The 21,934-nt window shown below is 42.2% G+C and overlaps 1 protein-coding gene across 1 annotated transcript in view; it reads left to right on the top strand.

Annotated features, from left to right (window-relative positions):
- Positions 1-20,015, top strand: part of Abhd3 (abhydrolase domain containing 3, phospholipase) — a 45,159-nt gene extending 25,144 nt beyond the window's left edge. The window contains exons 5-9 of the mRNA XM_036205099.1: positions 7,277-7,389; positions 12,546-12,719; positions 15,025-15,073; positions 15,152-15,317; positions 19,213-20,015. Coding sequence (XP_036060992.1) covers positions 7,277-7,389; positions 12,546-12,719; positions 15,025-15,073; positions 15,152-15,317; positions 19,213-19,391 — 681 coding nt within the window. The 3' untranslated portion in view covers positions 19,392-20,015. The remainder of the gene's footprint in view (positions 1-7,276; positions 7,390-12,545; positions 12,720-15,024; positions 15,074-15,151; positions 15,318-19,212) is intronic.
- The last annotated feature ends 1,919 nt before the right edge of the window (positions 20,016-21,934 follow it).

Raw genomic sequence — 21,934 nt, 5'->3', positions numbered from 1 at the left:
ATTGGGTTTTTGAGCCTTGGACTTAGTTTTCGGGAGAAATTTGAAAACTTGGCTATCTGGTCTAGAAAGCTTAGGATGGTGCAGTCTCGGTATCAATGGGTGATTCTGTTAGGAGCTCAGATGACGCTAGTGCTGATAAAAATGTGGACAGACTCTGACTGTGATTTCAGATGGAAACAAGGACTCTGTTGGAAACTGTGTTATGTTCTGGCAATGAACTTAGTCTGTGTCTTGAGATTTTAAAAAAGGCAGCCAAATATTCAGGACATAACATGGTTATTGCTAGCTGCATTTGGGGTGGGGAAGGTTGTTTCTAGACAAGGTTTCTCTATATAACAGCCATGGATGTCCTGGAACTCACTCTGTAGACTAGACTGGCCTTGAACTCACAAAGATCTGCTTGCCTCTGCCTCACGAGTGCTGGGGTTAAAGGCGTGCGCCACTGCCCAGCTGCTAGCTCCATTTTTTATGAGACTTGGGGGAAAACAAGCAGAGGAGAAAGACACCCTCCCCGCAAAGTGAAGAGTAGTTAGAGAAACCAATGTGAAGTTGGGAGTAAAAGCAGCATGGTTTCTGGAGAGACCAGTGCTGTTAAGGAGGCCAGTCACTTTGCACTGAAACACTAGAGTAGATGCCTTCATGGCATGCTTGAACTGCCGGACCCTACCTATGGCAAGCTCAAAGATATGACAAAGTAAGCTCTTTGAAATATTTTATCTTAAGAAGAGAATACTTGGCCAGGTAGTGGTGGTACATACCTTTAATCCCAGCACTCAGGAGGCAGAGGCAGGAGGATCTCTGTGAGTTGGAAGCCAGCCTGTTCTACAGAGAGAGTTCCAGGACAGCCAGGGCTACACACAGAAACACTGTCTTGAAAAAACCAAAATAACCAAAAAAGAAAGAAAAATACATAAAGGAAGAAGAAGAGGAAGAGAATTCTTCTAGGGTTCTTGTTCTCATAGGGCCAACTAGGAGGTGGTTTCCCCAGGATCTACTTTACCATGCTCAACCTCTTATGCAACTGTGGTCCACGGTAATCTTATTATCATTTGAGATGTTAGCAGACTTGAGGTTCATGTGATGCTGATTACAGGCACACAATATGCAAGAGTTTTATTTTTATCTTCCAGGATAAAACTTGTTAAATTCCAAAGCAATAATTTTGTGTGTGGTGAGGAGCAGACAGTGTGTAACAGGGCAGTGGTCTCTGCAGAAAATCCTTGAGAGGGTGATGCACAAAGCTGGGAGGTTAAAGACTGAATGTGTAATGAGATGCCAGGATTTGGAAATGTGAGGAATATGGAAAGCTGCAAGTGGGAAATGAAGCCAGATCAAGACAGAGGCCGTGGGCTGCAAATGCCATGGACACAGGGTAAGGGCCCAGCTTGTCTGCGCTCATCATTCCATCGTCACATACTCTGTACCAGGCAGGAAGCATGCAGGACTAGCGCTTTCCCTGCTGTGTTTCATTCGTACTGTGGTCCAGTCAGTCCTTCCTTGCCATTTTCTATTCCTTTTGGAATGATAATGTCTACCATTTTCATTCTCTCAGTAGTATAAACTTCCTTTATGATTTTTAGGGACTCACAGCCAAGAATTTGACTTGACAAACAATGTTGGAACTGCTAAGATGTGGGAGCTTAGAGAGATGGACATGAGCTTTGCTGGGCCACAATTGGAATGTCTTAAGTGGCAGTGCATTTGGTTGCCAGGGTGACAAGGAGTGGTTGACTTGAGAAGTACCTGTGGAAGCTGAATGTAGTGGTGCACACATACAAACCTAGGATTCAGGAGACTGAGGAAGGAAGATTGCTGAGAACTTGAAGCCAGCCTGGGATCCACGGTGAATTTGAGGCAAGAAACAAAAATAAAACTAAATTGGAAATTGACTTTGAAAGAATGCTATAACATTCATCCACAAATCTCCAAAGGGCCGTTAAGTTCTTATGGTGATGCTGTGTAGATGAACACTGGTTTGGGTTTTTGTTTTTTTGGTTTTTTTTAAAGAATTCACTGACTTCTAAGCAAGAGAATAATAATAAATAACTTGTTTTCTGGGTTTTATGCAGTGTAACCTGATAAACACCTCCCAGAAGTTCTGTTATTATTCTAGTCTGACAAGGACTAGTATAATAAGTCTCAATAATGATAAGAACCATATTCAAGTTTTCTTCTCATCAGTAACCAGCTAAGTAACCTAATACATCATTCTCTGTTTAGCAAAAAACAATAATAATAAATACATGCTATTTCACAAGAATATTTGAAGTTCACATGGAATTATAAATACAAATTTTTTTTGTAAAATTAAAGAGTTTTACCATCCAAGGCTTAATTGCTACTGTGTTAACTCATTATATCATTAGGGCACAAGAAGGATATATTCAATTATAATTAATCAGTATATGTGTCTTAGTTAGATTTCTGCTGCTGCAACAAAACACCATGACCAAAAGCAATGGGTAGGAAAGGGTTGGTTTACACTTCCCAGAATATTTCACCTCAGTGATGCTGGCCTCTTCTTAATCACCTCAAATTTCTCAGCTCCAGCCAACCAGCATAGAACATCCCAGCAAAGCAAAGGTTTCACTTTAGTAGTTCTGGTAACTTGTTAATCACAGCTGATTCTTCAACTCCAGCTAACCAGAACCACAGAATCTTAATTCAAAAATAACAAATGCCCTGATAGAGTCTTTAAACTTCCCTCTGAAACTGCACAAGCCCTCCACAGTCTTTCCTTCTAAGCTCATACAAAACAGCTCACCAAGCATTGAACACTCAATGGCTTTTTTTGCTTAAAATTCCAAAGTCATTTTACACTCCTCCACAAAAAACGTGGTCAGGTCTGTCACAGCAATGCCTCACAATGTGTTAACATATCAATTATAATACTTTTTAAGTATTTATAACTGTATTTTAGACAATTAGTAAAATAGTATGTCCAAAGGATTACTTCTGGTTGCGTGCTAGTCGTCCGTCCAACATCTTGAGAATTACTCGAGTAGATCACAAAGGAAGATGCCAGTACTGGTGAGGTCTACCTTCGGCATTTAGAGCCCTTGGTATTCCTTCTTTCTGTCATAGAGCCGTGAGCGGTTTCTGTTTCAAGTGAAAAGGAAGTTTTGTGTTTATTTATGCTTCTCCTTGTTTCAGAAAGGATTTTAGTGTGGCTGAGCCCCAGAGTAAGAAAGACCTTAGGTAGGCATAAAAAAAAGAACAAAAGATGAGTCAGCAAAGATCAAACTGGAAGGGACTGTCTCTAACTGAAATTACCCCAGAAAACCTGGCAACGGTGAAATGGTATTTAGGTAAGCAGTTTTCCTAGGACAGGAGAAAGCCGTAGAAGTCAAGGCCTTTCTAGAAGGGGTCAGAGATACACTTGGGATGCACAGGGTGCATGGCTTCTGCAAGGGTCAGGAGGTAGATGTTTCCACCATATTGTCCTTCTTTCTTCTCAGTCCTGCAGGGATGAGGAACAGCCAGGGCCTTCCTCTGAGGAAGTGAGAACCCACTGAGCCTTGCTGAGTTTGCTCAGTGCTTCCCTGCAGGAGTCTGCATTGCCTACCAACTCTGTATTACTACCCATCACTTCCTAAATTAACCTTGGAATGATAGCTCCCCAACCTAATTTTTTTAATTTAAAAAAAAACAACAACAACAACAAAAAAAAAAAAACAAGAGCTAGAAGGAGGCTTCTAGAAAGGATTTGGCCTGAGGGAGAAGAACAAGTTGCAGAGGACAGTGCAGCTGGTCATGATTGAGCTGACAGATGTGCTCCCCAGGCAGGCACTTGACGCTCACACTGGGCTGCTCACACTGTTCTGCACAGTCCATGAATCTAGATGCTGTACCAGTTTGGCCTGAAGGCAAATTGTGGGGCATTTTCTTGATATCTTTTTCTTTTTCTTCTTTTTTTGGTAATTTTTTACTGAACATAGATTCTTCTCTCTCATACAATATATCCCAAACAAAGTTTCCCCTCCCTCCACTTCTCCCAGCTCCCCCTAACAATTCCTGTACCCCAAATCCACTCCCCCTCAGTTTCCTTTTCAGAAAAGAGCAGGCCTCCAAAAGACAAAGCCAAACAGGACAAAACAAGATACAGTAAGACAAGGCAACCCACTAGGAGGAAAAGAGTTCCAAAAGCCAGAAACACACTGGCTCCACTGTCAGGAGTCCCACAGAACACCTAGCTAACAGCTGTAACACACACAGAGGACCTAGTGCAGACCCAGGCAAGGCCCTGTGCTTGCCATTTCTTTGAGCTCATGTGATCTCTGCCTAGTTGATTCTGTGGGCCGTGTTCTGGTGTCCTCCACCCCCTCTGATTCCAACTGTTTTTCCTCGCCCTTTTCCAAGGGGTTCTGTCTGCATAATGTCTGAGTGTGGGTCTCTGCAACTGTTCCTATCTGCTACTGGAGGAAGCCTCTCTGATGATCACTGGATAAGGCACTGATCTATGAGTATAGATTAGGAATCATTTCATTAATTTTTTTTTTTTTAGAAGAGTCTATTACTAGCTGGTACTATCCCTAGACAAGTAAGCCTGAGCTGTGTAAGAAAGGCAGCTGAACGTGAGCCAGGAAGCAGCTTTCTTTCATAGGTTCTGCTTCACTCAGCTCTTGCTTGAGTTCCTGCCCTGATTTCCTTAGGTGATTATAGTTGAAAGTTTTCCTGTGTCCTGGCTAGCCAGGGTCCAGACAGATCTTTCCCACTCACGTCCCCCAAGTAAACACACAGAGGCTTATATTAATTATGAATTGCATGACCATGGCCTATGGCTCAATTTTCTTGCTAGCTAGCTCTCATAACTAAACTCAGACCATTTCTATTAATCTATATGTTGCCACATGTTCTGTGGCTTACCCGTCTGCTGGTATGTTGATCCTCGGGTGTCAGGCTGGTGTCTTCCTGCCTTTCCTTTCTCTTCCTGTCTGTCTGCTTGATTTCCACCTGCCTCTAAGCTGCCTTGCCATTGGCCAGTGCAGTTTTATTTATCAACAAATCAGAGCAACATATATTCACAGCATACAGAAAGACATCCCACAGCAGGTGATGGACTGTAATCTGGAAGGATAAGTTGAAATAAACCCTTTCCTACTCAAAAGCAAAGAGAAAGACAGACTTAAATGATTGAGTGGTTTTAGAAATAATAATAGCTTAGCTCCTGTTTGATGAGTGCTTAGCATGAGCCCATTAGCCTATAAGGTCCGAGACACTTAGGACAGCCCTCGGACCACAGGAGCCCCAGACACGGACACTCCACCAGCTAGAGGTGCCTCTCCTGTTGTCACTGCGGGCTCCTTCTCTTGGTGCGGCTATCACTCTGCGTCTTCCCTCTTAGAACGGTAGTCCCTAGCCCTGGCCGCACACCTGGGATCCTCTGAGAAGGCTGGAACACCCTGACCATGAACTCCATCTGTCTTCATTGGGTGTCACATGGTTTGCTGGCGGCAGGCTTCCCAGCCCAGGATCATTCATGTACTCCAAAGCCCAGCCATGGAAAACTTGAGATGTGCCTCTTAGGATTCTGCACTGGAAAGATCTGGCTGGCTAACCTGCTCTAAAGCATGCCCAGAATCATGGGTGCCCTGTGCCTTATGCGGACGACTACAAAAGCATGCACTGTTCCCATCTGGGGCCATGACAGGAGGGCACACAGGTCACCCTGGTCTCCAGGGGGCTGATGGGGCTATTTACTGGGGCTTTTTATTTCATGGTTAATTGTTTTTTAAAAAAGTAATATGCTTCCAGGCAAATTTTGACACTTGGTCATTTTTGTACATCCATCAGTAACAAGAGGAACAACTGTACATTGGAATGCTGGTTTTTTTTATACTTTTTCTTTGCTGACTCCTTGATAAATTTATATTCTAAAACTAAAATCAGTTTTCTTAGGAATAATGTGGGCAGTTCAGTAGGAACTGGACAGGGGATAGGTGTGATTTTAAAACAGATCACACTGTAGAGATGGATTGAAGAACACAATTAGTCCTGTTCTAAGAACTACTCCTTCTGGTAGGCATAGCCACACAAGAATCAGAGTTGCCTTAAATAGAATCATTAAATAATTGCATACAGATCACTAGGCCTTGAGTGAGGAACTATAAAATTAAATATTCTAATTTCCAGACAGAAAACTAAAATTTTAGGTGGCCTGATTCAGTATTAGAAGCTACACTGCACAGCTGGGACTAAATGGATACAGTATCATAATAGAAAATATTTAGTAAGTCGAATTTATATTGCATTGTCTAGATAGAGGCGGCGTTTGGAAGCCTCACTTCTTCATTGGGCAGACAGCACTCAGGGTGGAGGAAATAGTTCCCTGGTGAGAAACTAGCAGCAGTGTAGCTCCCTCCCCCAGACAGGGTCTCGCTCAGGCTGGCCTGGAGCTCACAGAGGGCCACTAAACATGCCTCCCACATGCTAGGATTAGACACCCAAATGCCCTGGAATTTAACCTTCTATAGCATTATTAGAAAATCTTGTTTGCTTGCTTGGCCTTTTTTTTAAAAAATAAAGAATTATTTTGCCTTTTAGGGAGCATACATGATTATTTTCTATATAATGTACTTCCCTGTATTTTCTCACACATCTGCGTGTTTGCTCCTGTTTTAATTGAAGGTATTTACACTGGGCTGGTCCCACTCATACCAAGCTTTCCTTGCACGTTGAAGGTCTTTTTCTTAGTGTGCTACCAGATCATGTTGATTTTAAGTGACAGATGTGTTAGAAGATATGAGCATATTATTATTAATGATATGTACAAACCAAGATTATTTTGTTGTTGTTGTTGCTGCTGTTTTTGTTTTTTGAGACAGGGTTTCTCTCTGTAACCCTGGCTGTCCTGGAACTCATTCTGTATATCAGGCTGGCCTCGAACTCAGAGATCTGCCTGCCTCTGCCTCCTGAGTGCTGGAATTAAAGGTGTGCACGGTGTCTGCCTCTGCAGCTGCCACCCACCCTCACCCCTCGCAAGGTTATTTTTTATATTTATGACACTTCTTGCTTGTTTGTTTTTTGTGTTTGTTTGTTTGTTTTGAGACAAGGTTTCTCTGTGTAGTTTTGAAGCTTTTCCTAGATCTCACTCTGTAGCCCAGGCTGGCCTCAAACTCACAGAGATCCACCTGCCTCTGCCTCCCGAGTGCTGGGATTAAAGGTGTGCACCACAACCGTCCGGCCTTGCTTTTTTTTTTTTTTTTTTTTAACTAAACCTTTCTACTCTGTACAAATCATTCTCCCCATATTTTAACAATAATGCCCTCCTGTCTAGACACCACGGACTTACTGCTGTGCAAACACTGAAGACTTGGAGACGGTCATCCAGCACGTCCACAGCCTGTACCCTTTGGCCCCGTTTCTGGCAGCAGGCGTGTCAATGGGAGGGTAAGGACTTCTCATTCTACAGTGTGGGGAGGGAGCAGTCCTCAAGGCTGGCACTCTCTCTCTTTCTCTCTCAGGGCACTACAACAAGCAAAGGGAGCAGTCCTCACAGCTCTCTCTAGGAGGACTACAAACTAGCTCAACACTTGACTCTGAATGACTCTCACTTGTGGCTGAAGGAAGGCAGGAAGGAATCAGCTCAGACCAGTTTCAGTATTTTCCTGGCTTTTGTAATGCAAAGGGTACAATGAGTCCCTTTGGAGAGCAATCAAATAAACTTAATTTTGTTAGTGTCCCACTCCAGATGCTGTTAAGCTAAGATGGCTTGTGCACGTACCCTTTCATTGGGGTTTGTTTGGAACTTTTGAAGATTTATTTTTATTTATGTTTATGTGTTTGTCTGTATATGTATATGCCATGCTGGGGGTGGGGTGCCGGAGAAGGCCAGAAGATGGTATTGGACCCCTGCAGCTGGAGTCACAAGTGTTTGTGAGCAGCTTGCTATGAGTGCTGGGCTGAACTCAGGTCCTCTGAGAAGACAGCAAGGGCTTCATGGTGGAGTATCTCCAGCCCCTTTTTGGAACTCTCTCTTGCCACACTTAGATTTGAGTGATCTCTGATTAGTGGGGGAGGGGAGGGAGAGAAAGAAAGTGAACTTAAAGAAATCTAAAAGTTATTACCTAGTATTTTCCTGGACTTTAGACCCCCTAACCATTGTCCAAACTTATTTTTTAATTTAATTAATTAATGTATGTTTTATAGTGCTGGGGATTGAAGCTAGGATCAATGCATGTTAGGCAGACACTTTACCACTGAGCCCCATACCTTTATCCCAAGCTATTGTATTTCATTTTTCTAAAGTTTATCTACTGAAAAATTCTCTTTTGCAAATCTTTGTTTTTCCTATCTGCAGAATAAATTATCAAAAAATAGACATATATAACTATAGACATTTCCCCCTACCAGACCCTATAAGATTAATGCTAATTATCTCCTTTTCATTAGAATATTTTACCATATATTTTATTCTACATTTTGGTACTTAGGCACACTAAATGACCATTTGTCTTTATTTTAAAAGCTGATTATGGGGAGCTGGAGAGATGTCTCAGCAATTAAGAACACATGCTGTTCTTAAGAACCCAGGTTCAGTTCCAGCACCCAGATGGTAGCTCACAACATCTATATATAACTCCAGTTCCAAGGGATCCTAAGTGAGCTCTTGTGGCCTCCATGGGCACTGCACATACATGGTTCACAGACATATATGCAGGCAAACACTTATATACATAAAATAAAATTAAATTACTCTTTTTTTTTATCCTCTTTTTAAAAGCCAGTCAACATTGAAAATAGAATTTTTTTAAACTTTATTCTGGATGTATCTACCATCTCAGTTTTCAGAACATCTTAAGAGAATATACATGCTGGAAAGCAAAAGGTGGACATGGACAATAGGCCCTGCCGAGGAGGTGCTGACCAGAGCTTTTTAGATTCTGATAGAGAATCCATCCCTTACATTAGCATGGAAGGTCTGACTTGACCCAGTAAAGAAGGAACTCTCTGACTCAGCATGGAAACAGCAGAGACTCCGGGTTGTACTTAATGGACATATTTTAGCCTCTTTCCTTCAGCCACAGACTGAACCTGAAAAGACAGTGAAAGCTGAACTTTTCCCTTAATCATATAAATCCATGACTTTTTTTTCAAAACTAGCCCTTACATAAAGAGGCCCCAACTGTCAATTCAGAAGCTCTTGGGAAAGGCCTATTCATCCAGCATTGAAGCCTCAGTGCCCAAAGGCCGGGCCTGGCCGTTAGATTAGCTTTTCCAGCTGGCTGAATATTAATGTCTTGTGAATTATTTGAAGGAGTCACACCTTCTAGTTGCCTAGCACTGTGACACGTTCCCAAGTGGGTACACTTACTTTCTTTCCTTCTTTCTTTTTTGAAATGCAGCTGAGAAAAGCAGAATCTAAGCAAGAGTTTTAAGCCCAGTGAGCCATGGACTGGGGTCATCCCAGTGCCTGCAGTGCCTGGGGCCAAGTGTGGGCTGTGAGCCAGAACTGAGTTAAGTCAAGAAACTCTGCAGCTCTAGACCCAGATTCTGCTCTCCCAGTGAGTTGGTAAATACTTTTTAAATGAATAGAAAATTCCAAACACATGAAATGGAAAATAAGAATATTCCCTGCATACAGTCATCCCCCAGCTTCAGTAATTATCAACTCATGGGTAATCTTGTTTTATCAATATCACACACTTCTCTAGTTTATTCCCAACTCCAATTACTATTAACCAAACCTCATAATCATTTTATTATTATTTCAAATGGTACTAAGTAGATCACATGTTTAAAACATGGGAGGCCCTGGGTTCAATTCCTAGCTCCTCAGAATAATAAATCAATTGGTTGAATCACTTCTTGGCCTTTTGGCTGTGAGCCAGTAAGTATGGAATCTGTTCTTCTCACCTTAGTGTCTGATAAAGCCCCTATTGCAGGACAATCGGTACGTGGATTTTGGAGCAAGGAGACGGGGTGGGATCTTGCTTTTTCTATACAGTGCATCAACTTTGTATCACAGCACCTCTTGGAGTGGAGCACACAGAAGAAAGTCATTATATTAATATTTCAGTTGGTAGCTCTAAATGGAAGACCTATGTCTTTTTTCAAAAAGGCCCAGTACTCTTACATACCTGAACAAGATTAGCAGTATTCTTAAGTATCAGTGAGTATTGAGTGTTCACATTTCCCCAATTGTGTCTGCTATTTAATTATATAGTTTGAAATACAGATGCCAAATAAAATCTATTCTTTGGTGTTTAAATCCTTTCATCCATGAGTTCTTTCTCTATCTAGACCTCCTGTAGTGTTTGCCCCCACCACCACTGGTGAGCAAATGGGGGCCTTCTTTCCATGTAAAATAACCTTTTGAGGTAGCATCTTGACATTCTATCACTTCTGAATTGCCTCTAAAGATTTGGCGGTGCCTATTTCAGGGTCTTTCTGCTTTACATCCTTTCCAGCTGTTGTGGTTTGCGTACTTTACCAGCCTCTGGCCACTGTCTGACCTCTAGTTGAAGTGTCAGATTACTATATGGGAACCCTAGGATGAATTCTTCTCATGACAGAAGCATCCTTCAAATGGTTAGTGACCACAGCACTGTGTGCAAGTCATTATAAAGGGTTGTTTTCTTTTTGGTTTTTCGAGACAGGGTCTCTCTGTGTAGCTTTGCGCCTTTCCTGGAGCTCACTTGGTAGCCCAGGCTGGCCTCAAACTCACAGAGATCCACCTGGCTCTGCCTCCCAAGTGCTGGGATTACAGGTGTGCGCCACCACTGCCCGGCATAAAGGGTCGTTTTCAAATTGCATGTGATGGAACGTATCTGTAATTCTAGCATTCCTGGAGGCTAAGGCAGGAGGGTTACAAGTTCCAAGCCAGCCTCAGCTAAAAACAGTGAAATATAGTCTCAAAAAAAAAGAGCAGTCGGTTTCAGAACTGGTAAGACAGTAGACAAGGGCACTTGCTGCCATGCATGAGGAACTGAGTTTTATCCTGTGATCTACATAGAAGGAAGGAACTGACTCACTCAAATTGTTCTCTGGCCTCCACAAACTTGCTATAGAATGTACATACATGTACACACACACTAAATAAATATTATTTTAAAATTGTTTCAAAAAAATTATTTTCGCCCTTTTCTCTTCCCGCTCTCTTCCCTCCGCGCAGTCTCTCTCTCTCTCTCTCTCTCTCTCTCTCTCTCTCTCTCTCTCTCTCTCTCTCCCAATAAAGCTCTAAAAGGTAAAAAAAAAAATTATTTTCAAAAGCCAGATGTCCACTTTTCATACAAATTTCCTGCTCTTAAGCTGGGCAGTGGTGGCATACACCTTTAATCCCGGCACTTGGGAAGCAGAGGCAATTGGATCTCTATGAGTTCAAGGCTAGCCTGATTTACAGAGTGAGTTTCAGGACAGCCAGGGCTACACAGAGAAACCCTGACTCAAAAAACAAACAAACAAAAACTCCTGTCCTTGTAAACCATTTGAGTTGTAAAAGGTAACAAGGAAGTATTTTATCCATTCTCCTGCTTCAGAGCCTAGTCTGTTGAAGAAGCTATATACGGAAGATAGAATGGGAGGTGGCATTACCTTTCTTACTTTGAGCCATTGAGTGCTAACTCAGACTCAACTCTTGTCCCTCTTATCCAAATGGAGCTTGGCTAGAATTGAAGAAATTGATAGAATAAAAGAAACAGAGGAAGGAAGAGAGGTTCAGTAACTTTAGGGGCCAAATGCTCTGCCACAGCTCAGTCTAACAGTGGACTGTAGAGTGCTTTGGAGACTCACTGAGGGATGCAAGGTGCATAGGCACAGAGGGTGACCAACCACCCAGACCAATAGACTCAGGGCGTGAGATCCAGACACCAATAGTTCACATAGTCCCTGTGATCCCAGTGCACAGCTGCGTTTGAGAACCACACAGTAAATATCTTTCATGCTCTTATGGTTTGATTTACTCCATAAAAGGAAACATAGAAACAAATTGTCTCACAGTTTGGTCAAATGCATTGTAAGTAAGTATATGGGCCAGGCATGGGGCTGTACACTTATCCCCCAAGGACTCAAGAAGCAGAAATGGGAGATTGTATGACCCTGTTTCAGGAAGGAAAAAAAATACTTTTATACAAATATGAACATGGGCAGGTGAAATGTCTCAGTGGATAAAGGTACTGGCCACCAACTTCTGACCTGAGTTCCACCCCTGGGCCCACATGATGGGAGGTGAGAACTGAGTCTAGCAGGTTGCCCTCTGACCTCCATTCATACCCTGTGCATGTGCACAGATAAATGTAAAATGTTCCAGAGACGATGGCTATGAGGAAAGAACAAAGACACCCTTCCAGTGCACAGGACTTCAGCAGTGGTCACCGATGATGGCACAGACCCGGCTCTTGAGAGGCTGAGGCAGTCCAGGTCATCCTACAGAGTTGAGTGTTCAGAGGTGGTCCTGGGCTGTCTGAGACCTTATCTCACAAAGAAAAAGAGACTAATAAGCAAGCATTGGTTACTTGCTGGTGTCTGCCTTGTCCTGTGACATGTACAGTTAGAAAGGGACTTTTGAGAGATGTAACCAGTCAAAATCTTGTTTCTTGCCATTTTAGAATGCTGCTTCTAAATTACTTGGGCAAAATTGGGTCCAAAACTCCTTTGATGGCAGCTGCAACATTTTCAGTTGGCTGGAATACTTTCGCCTGCTCAGAGTCATTGGAGAAACCACTAAACTGGCTGCTTTTTAATTATTACCTGACAACTTGCCTCCAGTCTTCAGTTAAGAAGTAAGTCATATTTAAAGCCTTTGTTACTAAACAATTTAGATTACATGACTCAGCAGTGTGAAATTTTAAAGTGTAACACTACCAGTATATGTGTATTTGTTTATATAATAAATTTATTACTGTACTAAGATATTCTCTATGTTATGAATGCATACCAAAAATTATAAGGTAAAAATATCGACAAAAGTCATAATGCATCTGGGTGGTGGTGGTGCACACCTTTACTCTGTGAATTTGAGGCCAGCCTGTTCTACAAAATGAGTTCTAGGACAGCGAGGACTGTTACACAGAGAAGCCCTGTCTTGAAGAAAAATAGGCATAATGCATTCTTTCTGTTTGTACCCCACCCCTGCATTGAAGGTTGCTATTCTAAATTATTCTGAAAACTACAACATTAGTGCAGAGTGTATTTGGTGATATGTTTGGGCTGTTTCCTTAGATTTTCTGGTTGTTAGCCTTTTCCAAACCTAATTCTTCCTCAGGTAATGTGTTAAGAATGTCCTGTATAGTTAGGTATGGTGGCTCACCCCTTTGATCCTAGCACTCAGGAGGCAGAGGCAGGCATATCTCTGAGTTCAAAGCCAACCTGATCCAAATAGTGAGCTCCAGGACAGTTTGAGCTGCATAGAGAGAGACCCTGTCTCAAAAAAAAAAAAAAAAAAAAAAAGGAGTGTTTCATGTTTGTAGCTGAAAGTTTTCCAAGTTTCCTGTGTTCCTCCTAACTCACAGTCAGGACAAATCTCTCTCACCTGCCAGTCCTGCAGCTGCTCTGTCCCAAATAAACACACACAGGCTTATATTATTTTTAAACTATGACCATGGCAGGCTTCTTACTATCTAGTTCTTATATCTTAAATTAACCCATTTCTATAAATCTGTACTTTGCCACGTGGCTTGTGGCTTACTGGTACTTTTACATCTTGCTTCTTATGGCCATGGCTGGCAGCGGCTCCTCTGCTCTTTCTCTCTCTCTGTATGTATGGATTTTCCGCCTGCCCTAAGCTGCCTTGCAATAAGACAAACGGCTTTATTTATCAACCAATCAGAGCAACATATTTTCACAGCATACAGAAAGACATTCCCCTATCACATGTTGAATAATATAGCTTTTTAAGCATGTTCTTACAAGTGTGGTGTGTTTTAGAAATGGGAGAATGTGAATTGGCAAGATGGTTTGGTGGGTAAAGGTGCCTGCCACCAAGCCTGACAACCAGAGTTTAATCCCTGTGACTCTTATGGTGAAGGAGAGAACAGATTCCCTCTTGAGCTATACACACACACACACACACACACACACACACACACACACACACTGTGGCATACACACATGAACACAAATTAAATGATTTTTTTTTATTTTAAGAAAATGTACTCAAAACAAGAAAGAAATAGAATACAGTTCTATTTCTGTCTTATATATTCATAGCTCATGGTTCTCATATTTTCAAAATAATGTCTTTGCATCTGTTTTTCTGGAGTTGTTCATCTTCTAACAGTGAAAACCTGCATGGTAGCTCAGAGCATCAAGATGTTTCTGCTTTATTCCTTTAACGGCCGTTACTATTCATTTGTATGTTCAGTGCTGGGGACTGAGTCCAGGATCTCAAACATGCTGGGCACATACTCAACCTCTACAGCCCCAACTAGAGCCCTACCATACATTTTAAAATGAATTGACAAATATAAACATGGTTTAATGATTTAATGCTAAAAATACCACACAATCATTGTGTCATTATTATAGCATCACTGGCACTGTCACTGAAATGGGAACAGTAGCAAGAAAAATGAAGAATCATTTGGAATGAAGTATTAGTTGAGGACCTAAGGATGTAGCTCAGCGTTACAACATATGGGCGTCATGTTCCAGGTGCTAAATTCAATCTCTGTCACTGCCAAAAGATGGATATATATTGATCACCCTGGTGAGAAAATGGGAACTTGCACCAAAACTGTCCTCTAACCAAACATGTGCACCATAGTATGAGAGAGAGGGGGGAGAGGTTAAGCAAACGTAGAATATTTTCATTACACTTTTATTAACTTACTTCATGTGGGCAGTGTGCTGTATAGGTCAAAGAACAGTTCGTGTAAAGAAATTGTCTTTCTACCATGTGGGCAGAAGTGAACTCAGGCCATCAGGCTTGACAGCCTGTGTCCTTAGCCACTGAGCCATCTCACTGGTCCAGCAGATACGATTTTAGTACCCTGTGCTAAGCTGTTTAATTACCTACTCTTATATATTTTAGATATGGCTGAAGTAGAGATGATCTTAATTTTTAGTTTGAAATTTCTTTTGTTTTAGGCACCAGCATATGTTTGTCAAACAAATTGACATGGACCAGGTCATGAAGGTAAGGGGTAGCTTTTCCTAATATTTTTATTTCCTCTTGTGACTCTAAGAGTAGATTCAGTCTGGATTTGCTTTTCAGGCTAAGTCTATTAGAGAGTTTGATAAACGATTCACCTCAGTCATGTTTGGATACCGAACAATTGATGATTATTACATGGATGCCAGTCCAAACCGCAGACTGAAGTCAGTGGGAATCCCAGTGTTGTGCCTGAATGCTGTGGATGATGTTTTCTCACCCAGCCATGGTAAGAATACCATCAGTCTACACTCTTTGGTGTGAATTAACTTTTTTTTCAAAGACCTGTCTTTTAGTTTCATTTCTGTGTATATCTGTGAGTATATGCCATGTGTGTGTCAGTGGCCCCAGAGGCCAGAAGAGGACAACAGATGCCCTGGAGCTAGAGTTACAGATTGTTGTGAGCCACCAGACATAGGTGCTGGGAACTGAAACTGGATCCTTTGGGAGAGCAACAACTGCCAAGTCATCTCCCCAGTTCCCAGGTTAGCTTTTAAAATAGTGTTCTTTTCAAGGAACTATGGTAATAAAAATATAACAGTTATACATTATCTTCTATTATGATTTTTTTTTAATTAAAATGCTTCCTGGCATGGAGCTCCACACCTATAATCCCAGCGATTTAGACACTGACGCAAGAAGAAGAAATGAGTTTGAGGCTGGCCTGAACTTTAACAAGCTGAAGAGCAGCCTGGGCAGGAAGACATTTATCTCAAACATAAAAACCAGCAAACAAAAATTAGCTTTAGCCAGGCGGTGGTGGCGCACGCCTTTAATCCCAGCACTCGGGAGACAGAGCCAGGCGAATCTCTGTGAGTTTGAGGCCAGCCTGGGCTACCAAGTGAGATCCAGGAAAGGCGCAAAGCTACACAGAGAAACCCTGTCTCGAAAAACCAAAAAAAAAAAAAAAAGTTAGCTTTATAACTTAGTATCCAAGTGTTTCAGACCCCAGGGTCAGTGCTTTCAGGATCCTGTCTGCTGTCAGAGACTCAGGTCCAGTTAGAACTGATTGTGTGTCCTCTCAAATGCCTTTAAACAGACAGTGCTCCAGCATCTTTGCCTGGGGAGAGCACTGGCATTGTTTGCCCTTTTTCCTGGCATTCCAAAATAAAAGGAGTTGGAGTTTTTCTCCCCCTTTAACGTGGAAGAGGACTTGAGACCTTAGAAACACAATGTCCTTGAGTATTTCTATGCTGGAAGCAAATTTGTGCCAAAAGTTTACTTGTAAAGGAAAACAGTCTAGTTGTTTTTTTTTCTCCTGATACAGTAAAGGAAGAAAATTATCCCAAAATTAACTTTCATACTCTCTTAATTTAAGAATAGCAATTGGGCAAGAGAGATGGCTTGGTGGTTGGGAGCATATATTGCTCTTGTCGAGGACCCTGGTTCAGTTCCCAGCATATCAGGCAACTCAAAGTCACCTGGAACTCCAGATCTAGCACCATCTTCTGGCCTCCACAGGCACTTTACTCGTGTGTACATAATTTAAAGTAATAACCTCCACAGGCCTTGGGAGGCAGAGGCAGGCCTGGGCTACAGAGTGAGTTCCAGGAAAGGTGCAAAGCTACACAGAGAAACCCTGTCTCAAAAAAAAAAAAAAAAAAAAAAAAAAGCCTCTTGATTTAAAAAATAAATGAAAAAGAACAGCAGTAAACATACATGTTTGTTTATTGAAAGTAATCTTACAAACTTCCGTATCAGAAGGCTTGACCTCTAACTGTTGTGTGAAGGTTGAAGGATGGTTATTCTTTTGCTGTTGTCAACACAGGATGTCATTGTGTAGCCCAGGCTTCCCTGGAACTCTTGATCTTCCTGACTCCACCCCTGTGTTCTGGTATGTCAGGTGTGAGCCACCATGCCTGACTGAAAAAAATCTTCTGAAATCAGTTTTGAAACTTTAATGTGTTTGCGTGTTTTGCTTGTGTGTCTGGACCTGGTACCCACAGAGGCCAGAAGAGGAGGTCTTAGCTCCTGGAACTAGAGTTACAGATGGTTGTGAGCTGCCACTAGAAGATCAACCAGTGCTCTTAACCACTGAGTCATCTCTCCAGGACCTCAAGAAAAAAATCTTTTAAACATTTTCTCCAAATACTTAATTAAAAACATTTATTTGGGGTTGAGCTGGAGCTCATTGTAGGGTGCTTACCTGGCACATTTGGGGCCCTGAGTTCAGTCACCACTAACTCCCAACATACACAAATATTTTACATCCCAACATACACAAATATTTTAGATCAACCGTCATTTCCCTGGGAGGTCAGATCTTCCAGAGGTGATTTTCAACATCTGGCACATTATAGATGAGAAAATGAAGCAGGCTGTAGTATCTATTACAAGGTTGCTTCCCATAATTCCCCTGGATAAGGTCTGATGTTTCTCCACCCATTCTTATCCTTTGCTGCCTCAGCTACAAACAAGAGATTCCCAACATTTAACCTGACACACTAGGGTGAAGTTTGAACTCAATTATTTCCTATTTTTTCCCAGGCCCTTAAAATAGTCTTACCACATAGTAGACAATTGTCCGCAGCCCAAGGGAACAAGCAGCCACCATCATTCACATGACTGCAGTGTAGTAGACCCTTTGTTCTGAGATGACTGTAGCAGTCAGGGTTAGACACTCAGAGTTCTGGGGTGGAGCCCAGTGAGTGAGCTTAGGTTGAGCACTCATGAGGTCCCTGGTTAGTCTTTGGGACATGTGCCCATGCACTTGTGCACACGTGCGCATGTATGTACACACACACACATACACACACACACACACACACACACACACTCACACACACTTTATTTTTTCACTGTCTGAACTCTAAAGTCTAGGAGAAAAAAGAAAATAACTTTAATTCATGCCCTTGAAGTTTCTGCTCAAAGTTAACTGGATAGAGGGCGTGCAAACACTGCCCTTACTCATGAATTACTGTGTTTTGCTTCAGAGCTGTTTTCCCTTAAGTTTCTCTTTTCTGTTGAGTGTAAACAGAAAATCAGAAAGATAGAAAAAATAATTATCCTGTCTTAAATGTCTCAGCAACAGAAGGTAAACACTCATTACTGTTGGCCAGAATTTTCTTTTTGTTTTTTATATCTTTATAACTTTTGCTTTTACTGTACATATCACATTTGGGATTTTAAGTCCTTTGTACAGCTACCAATCATATTTAGAAATCTAGATTCACATATAATCAAAATTACACAGATTAGATTTACAACTCTCACAAAAAAGGTTAGCTTAATTTTAATTTCTCAAAACAAGAATCAGCCTGTATATGTATTTTATTTTATCTGATACTCTGTATGTGTTTGTGTGAGGATCCATGCACTAGCGTGAGTGCCACAGCACACGTGTGGGGGTCCCAGTCAGCTCTGCCACAGCACACATGTGGGGGTCCCAGTCAGCTCTGCCACAGCACACATGTGGGGGTCCCAGTCAGCTCTGCCACAGCACACATGTGGAGGTCCCAGTCAGCTCTGGCACTACGCACGTGTGGAGGTCCCAGTCAGCTCTGGCACTGCACACGTGTGGGGGTCCCAGTCAGCTCTGGCACTGCGCACGTGTGGGGGTCCGAGTCAGCTCTGGCACTGCACACGTGTGGGGGTCCCAGTCAGCTCTGGCACTACGCACGTGTGGGGGTCCGAGTCAGCTCTGGCACTGCACACGTGAGGGAGTCCCAGTCAGCTCTGGCACTGCACACGTGAGGGGGTCCAAGTCAGCTCTGGCACTGCACATGTGAGGGGGTCCAAGTCAGCTCTGGCACTGCACACGTGAGGGGGTCCAAGTCAGCTCTGGCACTGCCATGAGGGTCCCAGAGAGCCAGCGCAGTCTATCAGGAGGACACAAGCACCTTGGCAGCTGAGTTGTCTTATAGCCAAGAAACAGCCTATGTGTTTAGGTTATGTAAAATCTTAGATTGATTCTTTTAAAAATAACAAGACTACAAATGTGGATTATTATAAGAATATAGATGATTGGTATAAATTAGTCAAACTTATTCCATTTATTTGTTTAATGATGTTCCTACTGATTAGAAATGATAAAATATACTTTTCCTAATGAAAAATGTTAATGACCTCTCTCCCCCCCCTCTTTACCACCAACCCCCTCCATCTTACTGCTTCAATTCCTCAAGCTATCCCAATAGAAACTGCTAAGCAAAACCCTAATGTCGCTCTGGTCCTTACTTCTTACGGAGGCCATATTGGTTTTCTGGAGGGAATCTGGCCTAGGCAATGCACTTACATGGATCGAGTCTTCAAGCAGTTTGTGCAAGCCATGGTTGAGCATGGACATGAACTCTCCGACATGTAGTTCTTGGGTGCGTAAACCGAGCCGCCATTGTTAAAGCATCCCAGCCGAGTGCGCAAATGTCAACTCCTGAGGATGAAGCTGATACGCCGCAGAAGATGGTGAAGAGGTCCAGTGGTGTGCAGAACTACTTCCTGGGGAAACAAAGCAACTTTGTAGCAAGAAACTAAAGATAGTTTAGATTGTAACTGTCATAGATCTTATTTTTAGTCTGCCTTACCAAGTATGACCTTAAATTAAGTAGTCCTTACAATTGCACTTAACCAAAACTATTGTGTAAAAGATTTTAATTCCTCAGGGTTTTAATTTAGGCTAGTATTTTTAGATTACTCAGTTCAGTGACTTACTAGTATCTAATAACTGTTAGGTTTTCATGACTTGAATGTAAGTTATAAGAGGGGCATTCATGATAACATGACACTGAGGAAGGATGAACAGCAATGCACTAAGTGTTGTTCTGACTTTAAAGGGCAAGTGCAGCAATGTTAGCCTGACTCCTATACCTGCTCTTTTATTCTGATAATATTGAATTAGGGCTGACTTACATTTTATAATTATCATTTACATGCTTATTTTTAAAATAGTACATGTGCAAACATATATTAAAATAAATTCTATCATTTTAAACTGTTTCTCTGTGAGTTTTTATCTACAAAAGTAGAGTCCTGTTGGGTATGGTAGCACACAGTTTTAATCTCAGCACTCAGGAGCCACAAGCAGGTGGATTACAGTGAGTGTGAGGCCAGCCTAGATTGTAGTGAGCTCCACTCAGCCAGGGCTATATAGTCTCAAAAAAAAAGGAAGGAAGGAAGGAAGGAAGGAAGGCAGGCATGCAGGCCAGAGCATAATACCTGAAAAGTATGTTAATGATAATGTCATGAATGTATTACCAAGAACACACTTTTTTTACTTCACTTTGCAGAATATAGGCTTAAGAACACTTTCCAGGCTAGGCACAGATCGGTTGGTAGGTTGCTTGCCTAGCATGCAGAGAACCTTGATTTAATCCCCAGAACTATATAGAAAATTGATCATATGGCCGAGCACGTAGCCTGTATCCCAGCACTATGGAGGTTGTTCAACAGCAGCTTGAGCCACATGAGCTTCTGCCAAGAGTGGAGAGCTGCAGGATATTTAATTGGGTTGAGAGGTAGCACAAGCCACACACACACAGACACACACACACAGACACAGACTCACACACACAGACACACACACACACAGACATACACATGCACACACACAGACAGACACACAGACACACACACACAGACACACACAGACTCACACACACACAGATGCACACACACACACAGACACACACACACACACACAGACACACACACAGACGCACACAGACACACACACACAGACACACACAGACTCACACACAGACGCACACACACACAGACATACACATGCACACACACACAGACACACACACAATGTGATGATTTTTTTAAATTAACTTTAAAAATAAAAAATAATTTGAGCATCAGGGGCTTAGTTAGTTCAGCTGTAGAGTGTATGCCCATGTCCAAGACCTCAAGTTCAAACTCCCAATCCTGGAGGAAAAAAACAAAACAAAAAAAACCCAGTAATTTGGTAGTTATTGGCAAATGACCTTTTATAGAAGTTGTACCATTTTTGTGGTCCTAACAGCAGTGCTGCCATTGTTACCAAAACTGTCTGTCTAGCCTGGCTGGCCTAGGACTTGCTATGTAAACCAGGAGAGCCTCCAACTTACAGAGATCCACCAGCTTTTCTTTCCTAGGCTGAGATTAGTGGTGTGTGCCGTCAAGACATGTCTCATTATGTAGCCTGTGCTGATTCCAGGCTCGCAGTCCTCTAGCTTCGGTTTCCTGAGTAGCTGGGATACAAAGTTGTAACCATGTCCAACTCCCAAACTTTTTTATTGTTTGATAATTTCATACATGAATATAATGTATTTTGATCAAATCTGCCCCTACTTCCCATCAATTCTTTCTGTATCCACTCTTGCCATTTTTATGTGCATTGTTGTTTGTCCTGCATGTATGTCTGTGTGAGGGTGTCCTGTGCTCTACAACTGGAGTTACAGTTGTGAGCTGCCATGTGGATACTGGGAATTAAACCTGGGTCTTCTGGGAAAGCAGCCAATGCTCTTAACCACTGAGCCATCTCTCCAGGCTCATGTGTTGTTTTTTGTTTTTTTATTTTGTTTTGTTTTTTAATTAAAGTGAATCCGCTTAGTGTAACGCCATCCACTGCAACATGAACAGCCTATCTGGGTCTGCATCCAAAGAGAATGACCTCTCCCTCCCCCAGTGGTCACTCACTGCCAATAGTGCCCCTACTCCCAAGGCTCAGGGACCATCATGTGGTGGGAAGATTGTGAGAACCAGTGGTAGTGGAGGACTGTGGCAAAATAGTGTGCAGCAGCTGTGCACAGCCAAGGCACTTGACCTGACTGGGAGCATGGGAAAAACGAAGAAAAGATTAACAGACAGAAAAAGTGGGGTAAGGTGGACCCCAGATGGGAAAGCTGCAGGGCGGCAGAAGCTCAG

Source organism: Onychomys torridus, chromosome 13 (genome assembly GCF_903995425.1).
Source record: "Onychomys torridus chromosome 13, mOncTor1.1, whole genome shotgun sequence".
Taxonomy (NCBI): domain Eukaryota; kingdom Metazoa; phylum Chordata; class Mammalia; order Rodentia; family Cricetidae; genus Onychomys; species Onychomys torridus.
The sequence above is the reverse complement of the archived record's forward strand: the minus strand, read 5'-3'. Positions and strand labels throughout refer to the sequence as shown.